This window comes from Staurois parvus, unplaced genomic scaffold (assembly GCF_062004578.1).
Source record: "Staurois parvus isolate SC_StPar_1 unplaced genomic scaffold, SC_StPar_1.0 ptg001245l, whole genome shotgun sequence".
Classification (NCBI taxonomy): Eukaryota; Metazoa; Chordata; class Amphibia; order Anura; family Ranidae; genus Staurois; species Staurois parvus.
The window spans coordinates 465,225-485,696 of record NW_028319041.1 but is presented as its reverse complement, the minus strand read 5'-3'; the positions used below and the strand labels follow the sequence as shown (position 1 = coordinate 485,696).

Below are 20,472 nucleotides of genomic sequence, written 5' to 3'. Positions count from 1 at the left end.
CACAAGGGGGCTGGGGGGAGGGGGAGGGGGGGTTCTAAACACTTCTAAAATCTACGGTCTTGCTAATATAACATTCACAAACATACTCACCGTCATTAACTTGTTCTATTAATTATTGACACTAAAATGCTGAATGCCTCAATGCAATTTTTTAAAAATCATATCTTTTTTTTTTATTAAATAAATTATTTTGATACCTATTTTTTTTTCTTTTTTAATACTTGTAATCTTTATTAAACTGCAGAAAATACAATATTAGATGTGAGAAGAACTTTATTTGCTTGTAGATAAAATAACAATTTACAGTCTTTCTCGTCCTTCTTTTTATTTATTTGGCGTGCAGAAAATTCAATATTAAATGTAAGAAAAGCTATATTTGCTGTAGATAAAAAAACAAACAATTTACAGTCTTTCTTGTTCTTCTTTCTATTTCTTTGGCGTGCAGAAAATTCAATATTAAATGTAAGAAAAGCTATATTTACTCGCGGATTAAAAAAAACAAAAAAAAAAAAACAATTTACAGTCTTTCTCGTTCTTCTTTCTATTTCTTTGGCGTGGAGAAAATGCAATATTAAATGTAAGAAAAGCTATATTTACTTGTAGATTAAAAAAGATTTATTATAATTTTTTGGTTAACCACCTCCCATCCGGCTGTTGTATATAAACGGCCGGACGGTGGCAGTGTAGGGGCGGATGGCCGTTTATAAACTTGTGCGCCCTCCCTTGGAGCACGCAGCACCGTGATCCGGTGCCCGCTGTGTCCTCCGGACATAGTGGAACACCGATCGTCGGACGTGACCTCTGTACGAGGTCCTGATTATGTGATCACTGATTGGCCAATCAGAGATCACATGCAGAGTAGTAAGCAAGATGTCAATTGTGACATCATTGCTTGCTACGTGTGAAATCTGTGAATGATCACAGAGGTCACATGTTACAGGTCTATTCACAACAACCTTGTACCATGTGACAAGCCGTGACCAATCACAGCTCTCACAGTATTTCTCAATGGCTGCAAGAATGCAGCCAGAGAGAAGGAGAAATGATTGCTTTTACAGCCTTTATGGGTGTAAAAGCAATCAGTGTAAAAAAAAAAAAATCTTCATCACCCCCCACAAGTAGTGCAGTGTCACCATGGTGACACTGTACTGCTAGGGTGACAGTATATAAAAACAAAAGAAAAAAACAAAGTTTTATCTGTCTCAAAAAAATGCTAAAAAATTCATATGGGTACAGTGTTGCATGACCGCGCAATTGTCATTCAAAGTGTGATAGCGCTGAAAGCTGAAAATTGGCCTGGACAGGAAGGGGGTAAAAGTGTCCGGACTTAAAGTGGTTAATTAGGTGTTTTTTTTAGTGGCGCTATCCATACTCTTTACTATTCACAGAACTCTGTAAACAAATTATGACAGTGGGTGCGAGAAGAAGGTCCCCCTCCCGCTGTGATGGGGAAGGGATGGATCAGGATGAAAGCTGCAGTAGCGGGAACAGGAGCGGACTGACAACTCATGGGGCCCCTGGGCAATTGGGAATCCTGGGGCCCCTGTGTCCTTGCCCACACTCAAAACACACCCAAAAAAGCCTATAAAAGGTACCAGGGGCATTTTATGGGGCCCCATACTGACCCCAGGCCCTCAAGCAGTGCCCGAGTTCTCGAATGGTCAGTCCGCCCCTGAGCGGGAACATGTTACATGTTCCACCCTAAAAAAAAACGAGTGGAATATGTAACATGTTCCCAGAGGTGAACTTATCTTTTAATTTGTGGTTTGATTTTAGTCTTTGATTATATTGGATTGGAAGATACTAAATGTATTCTACCATCTTTAGCTTCACCTCCATTATTCAAAGAAGAGCTTAAGGATGCAAAGGCTACAGAGGGGGAAAAGGCCGTCCTTCGATGTGAACTCACCAAACCTGATGCCACCATAGAATGGAAAAAAGAAAGCCAAACTTTGAACGCTGGTGTCAAGTACACCATGAGGCAGGAAGGGCCCCTTGCCGAATTAATCATTAACAATCTAATCGAAAATGATGCTGGGAGTTACACGTGCATTTGTGGAGATCGGAACACCACAGCCGCTTTGACTGTGAATGGTAAAATAAATGAAATTGTCTTTGTTTTTTGTTTTTTTTTTTGTTTTCAACTTACTCATTTACTTGTTTTGTAGGCGTGGGCTTTTCTATACCTAAAACATTTTCGTAAGAGTGTACGCTGTAAAATGTATATGGCAATAGTCTCTGAAAACCTATCTCTTCAGGGAAGCCTATCCTGCCCTCAGCTAATAATGGAATCTTCTACTCTTCCAACCAGTCCATCCCCCACAGTTACTACCTTTTGTACCACTAGCCCCTCCCTCCTAGATTGTAAGCTCCAAGGATCAGGGCCCTCCTATCCCTCTTGTATTGAACTATATTGTTGCTGTATTGTCTCCCGTTATATTGTAAAGAGCTGAGCAAACTATTGGTGCTATATACATCCTGTATAATAATAGTGACAAAGCTATTAGTAGGGTTACCTACCATGATGGCCTCCAGTAATTACCAGCTAAAAGCTGTAACCTAGTCCTCCAGTTTGGAGGTTGGGCATGGGATGAGAAAATCATTGTTAAGGCCATTGAGTAGAAGGGACATAGCTAAGGAGAAATGGCTTGTTCGATAGTGATGTCCATTTTTCTAGATAAGTTTATTAGATAGCTTTTGTTTTATCTTTTAACTGGCTACTTATTGTTATTATACAGGATTTATATAAATTATTATTATTATTATTACACAGGATTTATATAAATTATTATTATTATTATACAGGATTTATATAAATTATTATTATTATTATTATACAGGATTTATATAAATTATTATTATTATTATTACACAGGATTTATATAAATTATTATTATTATTACACAGGATTTATATAAATTATTATTATTATTATTATACAGGATTTATATAAATTATTATTATTATTATACAGGATTTATGGCGCCAACAGTTTGCTCAGCGCTTTACAATATAACGGGAGACAATACAGCGACAATACAGTTCAATACAAGAGGGATAGGAGGGCCCTGATCCTCAGAGCTTACAATCTAGGAGGGAGGGGCTAGTGGTACAAGAGGTAGTAACTGTGGGGGATGGACTGGTAGGAGGAGTAGAAAATTCCATTATTAACTGAGGGCAGGATAGGCTTCCCTGAAGAGATCGGTTTTCAGAGATCGCCTAAAAGTGAGCAGAGTAGGCGATAGTCTGATAAATTGGGGTAGAAAATTCCAGAGGATGGGGGAAGCTCTGGAGAAGTCCTGGAGACGAGCATGGGAGGAGGAGACAGGGGAGCTAGAGAGCAGGAGGTCGTGCGAGGAGTGGAGAGTACGGTTTGGGTGATATTTGGAGACAAGATTGGTGATGTAATTTGGGGCGGAGTTATAAATGGCTTTATATGTTATTGTTAATGTTTGGAATTTTATCCGTTGGGCAATGTGAAGCCAGTGGAGGGATTGGCAGAGAGGGGTGGAGGACACTGAGTGGAGACCATGGAGGGATTGGCAGAGAGGGGTGGAGGACACTGAATGGAGGCCAGTGGAGGGATTGGCAGAGAGGGGTGGAGGACACTGAATGGAGGCCAGTGGAGGGATTGGCAGAGAGGGATGGAGGACACTGAGTGGAGGCCAGTGGAGGAATTGGCAGAGAGGGGTGGAGGACACTGAGTGGAGGCCAGTGGAGGGATTGGCAGAGAGGGGTGGAGGACACTGAGTGGAGGCCAGTGGAGGGATTGGCAGAGAGGGATGGAGAACACTGAGTGGGGGCCAGTGGAGGGATTGGCAGAGAGGGGTGGAGGACACTGAGTGGAGGCCAGTGGAGGGATTGGCAGAGAGGGATGGAGAACACTGAGTGGAGGCCAGTGGAGGGATTGGCAGAGAGGGATGGAGAACACTGAGTGGGGGCCAGTGGAGGGATTGGCAGAGAGGGGTGGAGGACACTGAGTGGAGGCCAGTGGAGGGATTGGCAGAGAGGGATGGAGGCTACTAAGTGGAGGCCAGTGGAGGGATTGGCAGAGAGAGGTGGCTGATACAGAATGGTTAGTAAGGTGGTTGAGTCTAGCAGCAGCATTCATGATAGACTGAAGAGAGGATAGCCTGTGATGAGATCGGCCAATGAGGAGGGAGTTACAATAGTCAAGGCGAGAGATAACCAGGGAATGAATAAGTTGCTTAGTGGTTTCCGAAGTTAGGAATGGGTGTATCTTGGAGATGTTGCGGAGGTTGGAGATGTTGCGGAGGTGAAGTCTACAAGATTTAGACAGCAATTGGAATTGGGGCTGAAAGGACAGATGGGAGTCTAGGATTATACCTAGTACCCTGGCATGAGGGGAGGGACTGATGATTGTGTTATTGATCTTGATGGAGATCCTATTTACTTATAAGTAGGATACAAGTTTTTAAACTCTTTATGAATACAACTTCTCTATTCTGGAGGGGGGCAGTCCATCCAACTCTTCTTTGAATCACAAACTACTACTTCTTCTATGAAATCAACCAAAACCCTAACCGATGGTCTTTTACATTCTTGACATGCATTAGCTCTTCCAACCCTCTTTAAAGAAAAACTGGTTGACAAAGAATCCATGGAAGGAGAAAATGCCACCCTCTGCTGTGAGCTTTCGAAACCGGCCACCGCCGTTGTTTGGAAGAAAGGCCAAACGGCCTTGAAAGAAAGTGCTAAACATAAGATGACCTTAAAAGACACAATTGCTGAACTGACCATTCAGAATCTAGAATTTGAAGACGAAGGAAACTACACCTGCATATGCGGAGAGCAAGAAACCACAGCAATTGTAAAAGTCAATGGTAAATCTCAAGCTTTTTTTTTTTTTTACTATTTAAAGCTAACGCTTCAATATGCATAGAGATATTATCTTTAAAACATGGCAGGATTCTGGAGAAAGGGTTACAACTCACAATTTGAAAAAGTGCATACTTCAGTAGACTTCTTATCTGCTATCTTTAGCCAAGCCTGTTCTTTTCAAAGAAGAGCTGAAGAATATAGAAGGCATGGAGGGTTCTTCGGGGACACTGCGTGGAGAGCTGACCAAGCCTCCAGTGGTCATTGAGTGGAGAAGAGGAGACAAGGTGCTCCGGCCGAGTCAAAAGTATGACATGAGACAGGACGGAGCGATGGTAGAGCTCTTAATCCAAAATTTGGAGCTAGAAGACACTGGAGAATATACATGTATGTGCGAAGAGGAGCACTCCACTGCAATACTTTTAGTAAATGGTAACAATATTACCATTCCTAAATTCTTTACCATCTTGCCTCTTCTTTCTGCCTTCTTTGTGCCAAGCAGCTTCCCATAATGTGCAATATACTCTTACATTTTTTTTGTTTTTATATTTAATTTATTTTGTGTTTGTCTTTCCATGTCTATATACCTGTCATACCACCAGCATGCATTTTTGTATTTTACAGTAGATGTAAAACCATTACCATATTTATTTCAGGTACTTATATAGCGCTGTCAATTTATGCAGTGCTTCACATATATATTGTACATTCACATCAGTCCCTAACCCTCATGGGGCGTACAATCTAAGGTCCCCAACCCTCAAGGGGCATACAATCTAAGGTCCCTAACCCTCAAAGGGCGTACAATCTAAGGTCCCTAACTCACATTCATACATACTATGGACAATTTAGACAGGATCCAATTCACCTACCAGCATTTCTTTGGAGTGTGGGAGGAAACCTTAGTACCTGAAGGAAACCCACGTAGGTACAGGGAGAACATTCAAACTCCAGGCAGGTGGTGCTGTGGTTGGGATTTGAACCAACGACCCTAGTACTGCCAGGCGGACGTGCTAACCATTTAGCCACTGTGCTGCCCTACATATAAAACCATAATAGCAATCATACATACGTTAAAATTGTGGAGATACAGCGAGCGCTCCCAAAAAAGTAAAAATGTCACAAGATGCATATGCACCAACGTAGGAACCCCAAAACCTAGTGAACATCAATAAATATAGAAACGGTGCAGCGCTAAAAATAATAAATGAAGTATTTTGTAATCAATAAAAGTATCCTCAAAAAACAGTAATAATGATCACAGTTATAGCATAAATACAACTAAAAGTAAATGCAGCGCTAAATCAGGCGCCAAACTAGAACATGGTTTATATGAATAGTCTATTATCCAAAATAGTGTTCAAAGATAGTGCAGGCTTGACGTGATCAGATCAGCAAATTAGTGCTCCATCAACAAATAATACTTTAGCGACTTCAAGTGAATCCGTGTGATTCGTGTGAGAGATTGCATAAAATGCGCACTCACCAGATGTACATAACATATGCGCATTAAGCTGAATATGGATCTGTAGGAAGCCTCTTTAAGTAGATCTGCCAGACAGCCTGGAACCCGGATCCCTCCTCTGGCCACAGGCGTCCTCTGCAGCCACGCTTCCTCTGGTGTGCTCTGCAATCTTTAGCTCAGGTCAGAGCCAATAATAAAATGCCTCATAGTGTAGTAAATTAGGTATTTATTGTTTAAAATCTAAACTGTAGATGATCATCCAGCAATAAAGTCCATAATTATCATGAAATTCATTAAGCTTTTAGTCTGTAAAACAATGCATGTGGCCGATCAACCACCCTCCAAGATGGCCGCCGGACCTTCGTGCGGCTCCGGCGGCGTGACGTCATGACGTACGGCTCCTCCTTTGGTTTTAGTTGTGATTACATGACCAACATATGCCCTTTTCAAGGCTGACCGCTGAGGTTGGGAGAATGAGACTCCAACTGAGGTTGCAAATCTAAGGAGCTATTGACAGCATGACTACTCGGCTGTGAATGAGAATTTGCCAGGCTTGGTGGGGGCATGTCAGGCTAAGATGTCACAGGTTAACTAAAGGACTATGGCACTGTGGTGCAACTAGGTAAATGGGAAGGAGGAGGGGGGAAACCTAACTATATTACTACCGACCTACTTCTGTGGTTAGTGTGGCTGGAAAGGAGACTGGCAGGATTACCAGAGGCTTGCACTTGCCTAATACAGTAATCATTACAATTACTGTGAGGGACAGAAGAATGTAACACGTGATAACGTCAACAAGATAAAATGGACTAAAGGAGTCCATCAGTTAAAGACTTGAGCTAGCAGATCCTATTTGGAACCTCAACAAAAGTGCCTTCGATGGCAACAACACCTAAAGCTCAAAAGGCAGCAATATTTTAGGCTCACAGAATACCTGGCTACTAGGATTAGTTCAGCATCCTGTCCAGGCTTGAGGAACCTTCAGCAGAATTTTGTCTAGAATTTTAACTTCACTGACTTGCGATATCATACATATCCCTATTAATTGGCATATCGTGCCTAATAAAAGGTATGCTATTGACCAAAATTTAGTTCCCGTTAAAGCAAATATATAATGGTGTAACGGAACCGACCCAGACAGCACTTCTGTTAGAATACCGTTTCCCCGTCCAAACGCCGACCACAGACACCGCAGCCTACCAAACAAGACTAGACCACACCAATCTTGAAGTAATCCAGAAGGTAGACTAATTTATTTGAACACAGATACAAGATATATACACTCAGGGGGCTATCCCCCCTCCCTGCATAATGACACAGGGCGGGGCAATCTACATTTAGTAACAAGAGACACACAGGTATTCAAACTTCACACCAGCAGACACTCCAATCTGGAGGGAGGGCTGCTGGAGACACCCCCCCCCCCACCACTAAGCTAATACACATTATTTATTTCAGGTTCTTATATAGCGCCGTCAATTTACGCAGCCCTTTAAATATATATTGTACATTCACATCAGTCCCTAACCCTCAAGGGGCGTACAATCTAAGGTCCCTAACTTACATTCATACATACACATACTAGGGCAATTTAGAAAGGAGCCAATTCACCTACCAGCATGTCTTTGGAGTGTAGACGGAAACCAGAGTACCCGGAGGAAACCCATGCAGGCACAGGGAGAACATGCAAACTCCAGGCAGGTGGTGCCGTGGTTGAGATTCGAACCGACGACGTTAGTACTACCAGGCGGAAGTGCTAAACATTTAGCCACTGTGCTGCCCAACACATAAACACATACATCCCATAATAGTTTGCTCCCAAGCAAGACAAACAATAGAACAATGGGATGCAACCACACAACACCAAACAATCCACAACCCCCACTCCACCTATCTCCTAGACATGTCTACACAATATTAGGACAGATCACCCTGTACCCCTAACAGGCACAGGGTGACTTACACATAAGAGGGATATGGGGAGCTGAGACAGGGGTCTCCCCACCTCTCCAAAGTGAGCTGGGTTCCATGGGCCCCCCACCCAAAGTGACTCCCGCAAATCAAAAGATGAGTGTTGAAATGGTTTTGGTGTTTTATGTTTTTGTATGTTTTAATGTGATTCGTTGTTATGAAATTGTAGAAATTTGAAAGAACGTTACACGTTAATTATGTTGTTCAAACTGTAGAACCTGCATATTTATGCAATACCTCCCACGTTCCTTAGCATTGCCTGTCCACTTCAAGCATGGGCTCAAGGACGAGAGCACAACAGAAGGGGATAAAGTCATCCTCCACTGTGAGCTTAGCAAACCCAACGTACCCGTGCAATGGGAAAAAGAGAACAAAGTTTTTCCCCAATCGGAGAAGCATGTCTTGAGACAAGATGGCTCAGTGGCAGAACTTGTCATTTTAGAGGTCAATGAAAATGATGCTGGAATATACAGCTGTGTCTGTGGAGACCACAAAACATCTGCAGCCATAACTGTTAAAGGTAATATAAACAAAAGTAAAACAATGAAGAAAATGTTCAAAAATATATATACACACACTGCAACACCTTGCACTTTTTGGTGTTGGGTGAATTCATCTTGAACGTTCTAGAATTCCAATTAATAATCAATGAAAAGCTATTCTTGGAAGAAATGTATTGGGTAAACAATTCTCATTGACCTTCGATGGCTCTGTCTTAAACGTCCAGCATCGCTACTTGTGTGAGATCTTCAGGGCTCTCAGAGAGCATATTTATTTATTTATTTATTTATTTCAGGTACTTATATAGCGCCGTCAATTTACGCAGCGCTTTCCATATATATTGTACATTCACATCAGTCCCTAACCCTCAAGGGGCGTACAATCTAAGGTCCCTAACTCACATTCATACATACACATACTAGGGCCAATTTAGACAGGATCCAATTAACCTACCAGTCTTTGGAGTGTGGGAGGAAACCGGAGTACCCGGAGGAAGCCCACGCAGGTACAGGAAGAACATGCAAACTCCAGGCAGGAGGTGCCGTGGTTGGGATACGAACCAACGACCTTAGTACTGCCAGGCGGAAGTGCTAACCGTTTAGCCACTGTGCTGCCCTGATGTGACGTAATGCGTAGGGTACGCCGATGATGTCAGGCCGCTAACCGGAAGTGCACGTGCCGCCATTTTGGAAAAGGGATTTCCGCACACTTCTTACAGAGAACACCGTATAGTGAGTTTTTGACCCTGTAGTGTCCCAGGAGGACACATTTTAATGTGAGTGGTACCTATAATAATGTCTTCTACATTCTGCCAGCTTTGCCACCCAAGTTCAAAACGAGGCTAAAAAACAAAGAGTGTGTGGAAGGGCAGTTGGCCATTTTGAAATGTGAACTGACCAAGGCAAATGCTCTTCTAGAGAGGAGGAAATGTCAGCATCTGTGGTAGTGAGCCCTTGTAGATAGTCAACTTGGGGTTCCCCAGGGTGCAGAGTCTAAGCCCCAGCCTGCTTCTTCACCAGAGCCCCTGATGGTGGGGATGGACTTACAGCAAGCTGGGACCAGGTCGCGACCCCCGGTATGCCCAGCTGAGGATGAGGAGACCACTCACAGGAGCAGAGTACAATGGGAGGAGACAAACAGAAATCCGAGGTCAGGATGGGCGGAAAACAAGCACAGTCAGAGAACGAAGCCGGGGTCAGTACACGAGTAGTGAATGCAGGCTACAGAAGATAGCAACACACGGGAGCTCAGACTGGAAGTTGCTCAGGCAAAGTGGCCTAGACTGAGCATGTGTTACATAGGCAGGCAAACAAGGAGGCGGGACAGGAAGTGATGGAAGGGAAGGAATTAAAACCCAGAGAACAGCAGACGACGCCCATAGCTGAGCACAGACAAACACACATGTGAAAGGGATCAGGAACAGCACTGCAGCAAGGAGGTAAGAACACTAACAAGAAATTGCAGGCTAACTTGTGACAGTAAATGAAACATGATCATCCAGACAAGTGATAATTACAAAATTAGCCGAGATGCCCTCAATGCCGAGCTTGTAATTCATAGCTTAGATTTTTACGATGGAGGCCAACATTCTTGTATGTGTGGAGAGCAACAGACTTGAGCTACATTAGTAGCGAATGGTAAATTCATTGATCACATCTATTGTACTACCGCTTACTATTATGTTCGCAATCATACCAGTATCATAGATGTGTTAAACTTTGAACTTATGCATGTCCAATATATATTAACCACATTAGATGGCTGATAACTTTCTAAAACTAAAACTAAATATTGGTACAATGTGACATTTTTCAACATCATTGCAAAATTGTTGCCATTGCTGCTGCTGTAGCTGCTTAGATGCTGAAACTGTTGAGAGCCCTATCAATGAATAGACATGCCTAGTTCCATCAAATGGGCCTTTAGATTGGCAGCACATTGGTCTAGCTGCAGGAGTTTAGGGAAAGCCCTCTCCGGTCCCATCCAACCTCTCTAGCACTACCTAGCAGGGTGCAGGGGAATTCTTGCTTCTCAGCATAATTTACCTTTAAAGTGGACCTTAACCCTAAATGTCCACATTGATGAGAATTACGTTTTTTTTCTCCTCCACCCCCCCCCCCCCCCCCCGGCAAACACATATGTGCTTACAGGGATTTGTGCCCCAAGTGAGTCCTGTGGCACATCTGCACACGCGCTAGTTTCCCAGACCATCTGAACAAGCACAGAGTTTCCTGTACATTATTATTATTATTACATCGAGTTTATATAGCGCCAAAGGGTTTGCTCAGCGCTGTACAATAGAGGGGGGGGGGGACAATACATGGCACAGTACAACAATAACAAACAACGTACGAGGGGTAAGAGGGCCCTACTCTTTCGAGCTTACAATCTAGGAGGGAGGGGGTAATGGTACAGTAGGAAGTGGCTGAGGGGAATGAGGGGTGGGAGGAAAGAGGGAGAATGGCCGTTAGGTGAGGGTGGGGTAGGCTTCCCTGAAGAGATGGGTTTTGAGGGAGCGCCTGAATGTGAGGAGGGAAGGCGACAGTCTGATGGATTGGGGCAGTGAGTTCCAGAGGATGGGGGAGGACCTGGAGAAGTCTTGCAGTCGTGCATGGGAGGAGGAGACCAGGGAGCAAGATAGGAGGTCCTGTGAGGAGCGAAGGGTACGGGTAGGGCGGTACTTGGGAATCAGGTTGGTGAGGTAGTCAGGGGCAGTGTTGTGAACGGCTTTGTAGGTCAGGGTTAGAAGTTTAAATTTGATGCGTTGGGTGATCGGGAGCCAGTGGAGGGAGAGGCAGAGGGGGGTGGCAGAGGTGCAGCGGGTGGTGAGGTGGATGAGTCTAGCCGCTGAGTTCAGGTACATGTTCAAAAGGCAACTATCAGGGAAGTCCCAAACTTTCCCCATCTTTGCAGATGTGCAGAAAATCACCTACACATGCGCAGATGTGCCAAGGGGCTCTGCCAGGACCCGAAGGCTGGGCAGAGTTCTTTGGCACATCTACACTTGCACCATAATGGTGGCAGCGAAGGGCGGGTGGAGCCAGTACAAAGCAAGACTAAAGGTAGATATCATGACAACTCATGGGGCCCTGGGCAATAGGGGATCATGGGGCCCTATGTCCTTGCCCACACTCAAAAAAAGCCTATAAAAGGTACCAGGGGCATTTCATGGGGCACCCTACTGACCCCAGGCCCTCGTGCAGTGCCTGAGTGCTCGAATGGTCAGTCCGCCCCTGGTAGATATATTACAAAAAGGCTTTTAGATGGTCTTTCAACAATATTTCCTATAAACATTTAGGATATGCTGCTTTTCAAAAATGTTTAGTGTAATATATCAGCTTTGAGACTCCAAAATTATTTTTAAAAAAAATCATATTTGCCCACAAACAGAATTTAGAAGAAAGGAAATAGTTTTTACGTCGCATTAACTTTTTCCAGAGGACTTTCCATACATGCTATATATTTCTCTTTGTAAGAATCATTTTGATGGTGGTAAAATAAAAAATGTAGTTTCCAAAAGAAAATCAAAGTGTTACTTTTAAAGTCTGCCTGGTGGGGAGGGAATAGGTCCTAATCGTACGTCTGTTTGTCTCAATTCTGCGATAGCTTTGCCGCCAGAATTTAAGGAGGAACTGAAAAGTCTTGAAGTTGTAGAAGGGAAATCTGTAACTCTGCACTGTGAGTTGACCAAACCAAATGCTTCCCTCGAATGGCGGAAAGGGAACAAAATTATCAAGTCAAGTGAAAAGTACAAGCTCCTACAGGAGGACCTTGTGGCAGAACTGGTTGTAAATAACCTGGACCAACAAGATACTGGGAGATACATTTGTGTCTGCGGAGATCATCAGACTGCCGCGTCATTGACTGTGAAGGGTATTCTAGACTTCTTAGTCTTCTCTAGATGTCCGTTAACAGCATCGCCATCACTTTTTGTATTCATCCTCATCATTTAATCAAGCATCTTCTCCTTCCCTTCTCATCATTTTCGACTCACTGCTCATTCCATTGTTAAGGCTCACTTTTAACAACTAATCCTCCATCATCACCGTTTGTTGGTTCTGCCGCCGATTTATAAATCTGATCTTTTTTTTTTTATGTTTTCAGCACTTCCTCCACAGTTTAAGGAAGAACTAGTGAATGAGGAATGTGTTGAAGGTGAGTCAGTGAAATTACATTGCGTGTTGACCAAACCAAAAGCTTCCCTGGAGTGGAGGAAAGGCCAGAAGACACTTAAACCTGGAGATAAATATAAATTTGTCCAAGAAGGTCTTGTCGCTGAGCTGGTTATTAGTCAGCTGGACCTGGAAGATGCAGGAAACTACACATGTGTGTGCGGAGAACATGAAACAACGGCTTCCATAACTGTGAAGGGTAATTTTTTTTTATTTTTTGGGGAGGGAATTCTCATTCCAACCTCATTCTTCACCACTTTCTATACTCTCTTCCATCAGCTTTTTTTAATTCTTTTTCTGCCTTTTTTCATTTTCCATTTTCACTTTCATCTATCATAATCTGTATTCTTGCACTTTCATCTGTTCCATCCTATCATCTGTCGCTCTGCATCACGAATCCCCTGATTAAGTTGTCACTTTGCAATTAATATTGCAAAAGTTTTATTCTTTATATGTTTACTGTCCTTTCCCTATTGACAATTTGTAGAAAAAGTTACAGTGGGGCAAAAAAGTATTTAGTTCGCCACCAATTGTGCAAGTTCTCCCACTTAAAAAAGATGAGAGAGGCCTGTAATTGGCATCATAGGGAGACCTCAACTATGAGAGACAAAATGAGAAAACAAATCCAGACAATCACATTGGCTGATTTGGAAAGAATTTATTTGCAAATTATGGTGGAAAATAAGTATTTCGTCAATATGAAAAGTTCATCTCAATACTTTGTTATATATCCTTTGTTGGCAATGACAGAGGTCAGACGTTTCCTGGAAGTCTTCACAAGGTTGGCACACACTGTTGCTGGTATGTTGGCCCATCCTCCATGCAGATCTCCTCTAGAGCAGTGATGTTTTGGGGCTGTCGCTGGGCAACACGGACTTTCAACTCCCTCCAAAGGTTTTCTATGGGATTGAGATCTGGAGACTGGCTAGGCCACTCCAGGACCTTGAAATGCTTCTTACAAAGCCACATCTTCATTGCCCGGGCGGTATGTTTGGGATCATTGTCATGTTGGAAGACCCAGCCACGTTTCATCCTCAATGCCCTTGCTGATGGAAGGAGGTTTGCATTCAAAATCTCTTGATACATGGCCCCATTCATTCTGTCCTGTACATGGATCAGTCGTCCTGGTCCCTTTGAGGAGAAACAGATCTAAAGCATGATGTTGCCACCCCCATGCTTCACAGTAGGTATGGTGTTCTTTGGATGCAACTAAATACTTTTTTGCCCCACTGTATATGACTAGCTGAAGACTGGAACCATTTTCTGAATTATCCAAGGTTTATTGTAAAGAGTAAAAAATAATAAAAACATATTCACAAACGAAGCATGTATCTAAAAAGCATAGAAAAATGACGATGGCCACAACGGCAGGCAAGGTGTCCTCACTGTCAGTGCGGTCAAATGGCTGACGCATTTCGAGGACGAATCCCTTTCCTCAGAGCTAATGACCAGCCTCTGATGCAGATGTGTAATGGATGAAAAGTGGGAGCCTTGCTGGTGATTCATCCATTACACATCTGCATCAGAGGCTGGTCATCAGCTCTGAGGAAAGGGATTCGTCCCCGAAACGCGTCAGCCATTTGACCGCACTGACAGTGAGGACACCTTGCCTGCCGTTGTGGCCATCGTCATTTTTCTATGCTTTTTAGATACATGCTTCGTTTGTGAATATGTTTTTATTATTTTTTACTCTTTACAATAAACCTTGGATAATGCACTAGGTGTGTGCGCCACCTGTTTTCTCTTCATTCAGTGGCTGATTTCCACGTCTGAGGAGGGCTGCACCCCTGAAGCATTTCCTTTGGTTTTCGCTGTCCTGATACCCTTGGCTTCCCTTTTGGCTGTGCATATCCTGAGAGTACATACGATATCTGGAACCATTTTCTATATGTAGAGCTGCTCCTACAGGAGCCGCAGGAATACAGTCCAGGTCCTTCCCCAGAATCTCTTCCCCACAGCCAGGCACATAAACTTATTCACACTTTCTCCAAAAACCAGTCTAGGGGGTGTTGTTTTTGTCGTTTTAATTTTGGAGAACTTGGATAGGGATGGGGATTTATGTTGGATACTCCAGAAACTGAACTATGGACAGCTGAGTATGAACTTTTTTGGGGGTTTCTCTAAATAGTGGAAAAAAAGTATAGCAGATTTGAGTCCTTAGTTTTAAAAGGGGCTAAATGGACAGTGTACTTCAGGACACCAGCCAATGTCCCCTTTAGCCCACACCCAACAGTTGACTTTCTAGCACCAGAGGGATTAAACAGCACTCAGTTCCTAGGATGCCGGTGGGGTGTCTGTACTCACAAGGCCCATGCAAGAATGTTCGTGACTTTAGTAACGTCTTCACTTTCGATATGAGACTAACATGCAAAAAAAATGGACCATCATTCATACAATATTCTCATCATGTGTACGGGGCTTTACTATTGTAGCAAAACTCTCTGTGATTTGCAAAGCATCCTTTGTGGTGTTTTGCCAAGAAAGAATGATTTTGTTTTTTGCCTTTTTCATTTTTGGCACAGTTGATAGTCTCTCTCAGTTTCCAACTCTTGCAATATGTATCCAACATTATATCTTGCATGTTAAAGTATTTATAAAGAGCCTGACAGGTCTTTGAACTAACCAAAAGACCAGTTTCCTGACAGAGAGGAGGTAGTATACTCCACATAGTAAGATACTGTATATAGGCAAAAGGATGACAACAATATACCTATCAATATATCCCAGAGCCGATAACATCGCGCATCATGAATATGGTAATCCCAATAGATGATTCCATTAGAGCTGCTATTTTTAAATAAATTAAATCATATGTAACAAATGTGTGAAAAAACCCACAAAACAGCGCTCTCAACCTTCAACTGTAACAAAATATAAGTATCATATAACGAAGAAAAATAAAATTAAATTAAATTAAACTGCCACCAAATAAAGTGCAGCTATGTGCCAAAAAATATATATCAGGTGTATATCAAACATATATAAACTCCAACATAAAGTCCATTAACCACTTCCAGTCCGGACACTTTCCCCCCCTTCCAGTCCGGACACTTCCCCCCCCCCCCCTTCCAGTCCGGACACTTTCCCCCCCTTCCAGTCCGGACACTTTCCCCCCCTTCCAGTCCGGACACTTTCCCCCCCTTCCAGTCCGGACACTTTCCCCCCCTTCCAGTCCGGACACTTTCCCCCCTTCCAGTCCGGACACTTTCCCCCCCTTCCAGTCCGGACACTTTCCCCCCCTTCCAGTCCGGACACTTTCCCCCCCTTCCAGTCCGGACACTTTCCCCCTTCCAGTCCAGACACTTTCCCCCCTTCCAGTCCGGACACTTTCCCCCCCTTCCAGTCCGGACACTTTCCCCCCCTTCCAATCTGGACACTTTCACCCCCTTTCCGACCAGGGCAATTTTCAGCTTTCAGCGCTATCACACTTTGAATGACAATTGCGCGGTCATGCAACCCTGTACCCATATGAATTTTTTACCATTTTTTTGAGACAGATAAAGCTTTATTTTGGTGGTATTTAATCATCGCTGGGATTTTTATTTTTTTTGCTATGTAAATGAAAATGTCCAAAAATTTAAAAAAAAAGTATTTTTCTTATAAAATTTTGCAAATAAATAATCATTCATCATAAATCTCGGCCAAAATGTATTCCGTTATCTTTTTAGTAAAAAAAAATAAGCCAAATTAGTTTATAACCAAAAATTATAATTTTTAAACATTTTTTTTACATTTTTATTTTTTTTTTATATTATTATTATTTTTATTTTTTTTTACATACTGTCACCCTAGCAGTACAGTGTCACCATGGTGACACTGTACTACTTGTGGGGGATGATGAAGATTTTTTTTTTTTTTTTTTACAGTGATTGCTTTTACATCCATATAGGATGTAAAAGCAATAATTTCTCTTTCTCTCTGTCTGCATTCTTGCAGCCATTGAGAACTACTGAGTGAGCTGTGATTGGTTACAGCTTGTCACATGGTACAAGGCTATTGTGAATAGCCCTGTACCATGTGACCTCTGTGATCATTCACAGATTTCACACGTAGTAAGCAATGATGTCACAAGTGACATCTTGCTTACTACTTTGCATGTGATCTCTGATTGGCCAATCAGTGATCACATGATCGATACCTCGTACAGAGGTCCCGTCCGACGATCGGTGTTTCACTGTGTCCGGAGGACACAGTGGGCACTGGATCGCGGTGCTGCGCGCTCCCAGGGAGTGCACACAGCTAGAAATGGCGGGTGCCGTTTATGAACGGCAACCCGCCCCTGAAGTGCCACCGTCCTGCCGTTTATAAACAGCAGGCGGACGGCAAGTGGTTAAATAAAGTCCACATTTTCACACATTTGTTACATATACTCCACATAGACCTGGACGGACTTCAATCTCTTCTCCGTCACTGCAGTCTCTTCGGCATGCAACATTTTTGGGAGTATCCCACACCATGCACTGATCCTATGGCAATACAAACTCAACATAGACGTAGTAGTAGCATATGATGGGGATAAAAGGCCTCTAACACTCTGGGTCTGGGACTGGAACTGGACCAGGGGCGGACTGACCATTTGGAAACTCGGGCACTGCCCGAGGGCCTGGGGTCAGTAGGGGGCCCCATGAGATGCCCCTGGTACCTTTTTCATAGGCTTTTTGAGTTTGGCCAAGGACACAGAGGCCCCATGATCCCCTATTGCCCGGGGCACCATGAGTTGTCAGTCCGCCCCTGAACTGGACTAATTCTTTTTACAATTTACCTTCATTGTTGGTCAGACCCTTTAATGGAGGACCTACTCCTTTAAATCCAAAAGTACCGATACCTCCATTGTATTTGTCCAGTGCTTTCACATATACATACCACCTAGTTATGGCTCCCTCCAAGGGAGAAAAGATTAGCATCAGGACAACAGCCAGACCTAAACCTATGAATTACCACCAAAACAGAGAAAACTGGAGACCCAAGCTCTACCAATCTTCCCAATGTAACACTCCTCGAAGTTTTGAAAATTAGAGAGCACTTGAACGTGGGGAGGTAGGAATCCATGGCCTCCAGAGAGGCAAGTGTAAGAACTATTCTATTGCAGGGAACTGGATTTTTGATTTATTTAGAGACCTGAAAGGTTCTCTTTACAGATTTTGTAGTACATGAACAAAAGTAGTAGAATTTGACAGTTAAAACGAAACCTGCTCCTTACCTGAGCACGGCTATCACTTGTTATCATTTATCAACATGCTGTTAATTCTGTATCAGCCCGTCCAACACAATTTAAAAAGGAATTAAAAAGCAAAGAAGTCATTGAGGGAACCTCAGCCACGCTAATCTGTGAGTTGACCAAACCCGACGCATTCCTAGAATGGAGAAAAGGACATAAACCCATCAAACCAAGTGGCAAGTACCGGTTCATCCAGGAGGGTCTTATTGCTGAGCTGGTAATAGATAACATGGAGCTGAAGGATGCCGGCGAGTACACTTGCATATGTGGAAACTATCGGACAACGGCGTCCCTGAGCGTGAGCGGTAAAACTTCAACGATAGCAGCCTTCTGCTGACCTCCTGCTATCTCTGCCTGCACAAAGTTTCATTAACCTAAATAAAACGTGTGACTCACAGTCCTTCACCATATTTGATTCCAGCATCGATCCACTTCTAATAGTCAGAAAACCTTACTTACAGCACACCTTGTCCTTCCATCAGGGGCGGACTGACCATTTGGAAACTCGGGTACTGCCCCAGGGCCCGGGGTCAGTAGGGGGCCCCATGAGATGCCCCTGGTACCTTTTTCATAGGCTTTTTTGAGTTTGGGCAAGGACACAGGGGCCCCATGATCCCCTATTGCCCGGGGGCCCCATGAGTTGTCAGTCCGCCCCTGCCTTCCATTGTGCACTCATTGAAGCCCACTTCATCTTTCTGACAATACTGACGAGGTTGGAAGAAATAATTTTGTTATTAGTATTTATCTAATACACTTGTCCTTGTCTACTCTCCAAGAATTTCCTCTACTTCCAATGGGCAGAGCTTGATTGTATTGGATGCTAAGCCCTATTGTGTTGACCATGTGGTGTCATGTATTGTAGCTCCAAAACTTTGATATCCTATTTCCTCACACCAGTTGGGTTATGGAACTATCCAAACTGTAACTCAAGTTTTGGAAAAACCACAATCTCCTCTAGGTGAACCATACAGTATACTTTGAAAGGATTTTAGCAAACTTTTTTTTTTCAGATTCCTGCTTTTCTCTGTTCTGAATCTGTTTGTTTCACCATGTCCTTTCCAGAGTGATTCCTAAATAGGGAATAGGGATGTTCGCCTTCTTGATAACCACCTGAGCAAATTGCAGTGTTTTAATGAGAAAAGCTGCAGTGTCTGCATCCCTTTAGATATAGGCATGTTGGGTAGGTGCAGCATGATGGCAGTAAACACACAGAGGCCCGAAGAGCAGTAACTTCCGGGATAAAGGATTGATCCCAGCACTGTCCTTGGAAAGCTTGCTATGTGTGGCAGTCTTTCCCCTTGTAGATCCCAAAGTGTGCTGTTGTACTCACACTGTCCTCCTTGCTCCCTGCTGCTCAAGGCCTTTATCCCATCCACACCTCTTTGCAGAATGTATCCTCCGGAGCCAGCCTGAGCCCAGCCTAGAGGCCGCCCCGCCCCCAGACCAAGGGGACCCCTGTTAGGGACCAACAGTCTCCTCAGCACTCCATCTTCTACCCTACTCCTCTGTTAGCCAGACTCTCCCATATTTATAGGCCAGTCCATCACCAACAGGGCCTCCAAACCTGGGATTTTCCGGACCCGCCATGAATATGCAGATTAGTCCTCCAGCCTTCCTTCTTACCAGCCTCCGGAAGGTTCTAAGGTCCTCCAGAGTCCGGAGGGGGTGATAGAGCCACAACCTGTTGAGTCATCCAGCTAATATGCAATAACACGACCAATCACATGACTCACACATCTACCATGTGTCACACACAATGATTTTACCTATAATACTCTACACTATTCTAGTAGCACACCAAAGTAGTACAGTTATACTACTTTCTAATGAAAGTGGAGTTTTCCTTTAAGAGATAGCCCTTGTGAACATTTGTGAGTTTCAACTAAGCACCGCCTTTCAGTTTCTAAACCAGCAATTTTCAACCAGATTTCCATGGAACCATAGGGTTCCTCCATGGGTTGTTAAGGGTTTCACGAGCAATGAACAGTTTATGACTCTCGGATAAGTAACCAATGATCTTTTTTTTCTGTAAGGTTGGGATTTTTCCCAATGACAACCAATGGAAGGAGCATTCTTCCCTGTAATCATCATGCTAATGTACTGATATACTAGATATAGTAATTATTAGCAGACCAACACGTTGTTTCAAGGGCTCCATGATGTTAAAAATTTTGAGAAATGCTGGCCTAAACAGAAATATATTTTGTTAACACGATGTTACACTTCTATATTTATATTTTTGGATGCATGGACATATGTTTTGAGATTAATGAGCTGGGTTAAGATGACTGGGCCTTGCATCTCAA

General features: G+C 43.3%; 1 protein-coding gene across 34 annotated transcripts in view; it reads left to right on the top strand.

The window, feature by feature from the left end:
* The window catches only part of OBSCN (obscurin, cytoskeletal calmodulin and titin-interacting RhoGEF), a 518,757-nt gene that overhangs the window by 228,409 nt on the left and 269,876 nt on the right, over nt 1–20,472 (top strand). For 20 of the 34 annotated variants that reach the window (XM_089660447.1, XM_089660452.1, XM_089660453.1 and 17 more), the window contains 4 exons: nt 1,828–2,094; nt 4,578–4,844; nt 12,383–12,649; nt 12,881–13,147. The exons of 10 other annotated variants lie outside the window; for them this stretch is intronic. In XM_089660447.1, the coding sequence (XP_089516573.1) occupies nt 1,828–2,094; nt 4,578–4,844; nt 12,383–12,649; nt 12,881–13,147 (1,068 nt within the window). The remainder of the gene's footprint in view (nt 1–1,827; nt 2,095–4,577; nt 4,845–12,382; nt 12,650–12,880; nt 13,148–20,472) is intronic. 4 more of the 34 variants (XM_089660455.1, XM_089660465.1, XM_089660448.1 and 1 more) reach the window with 3 other exon arrangements.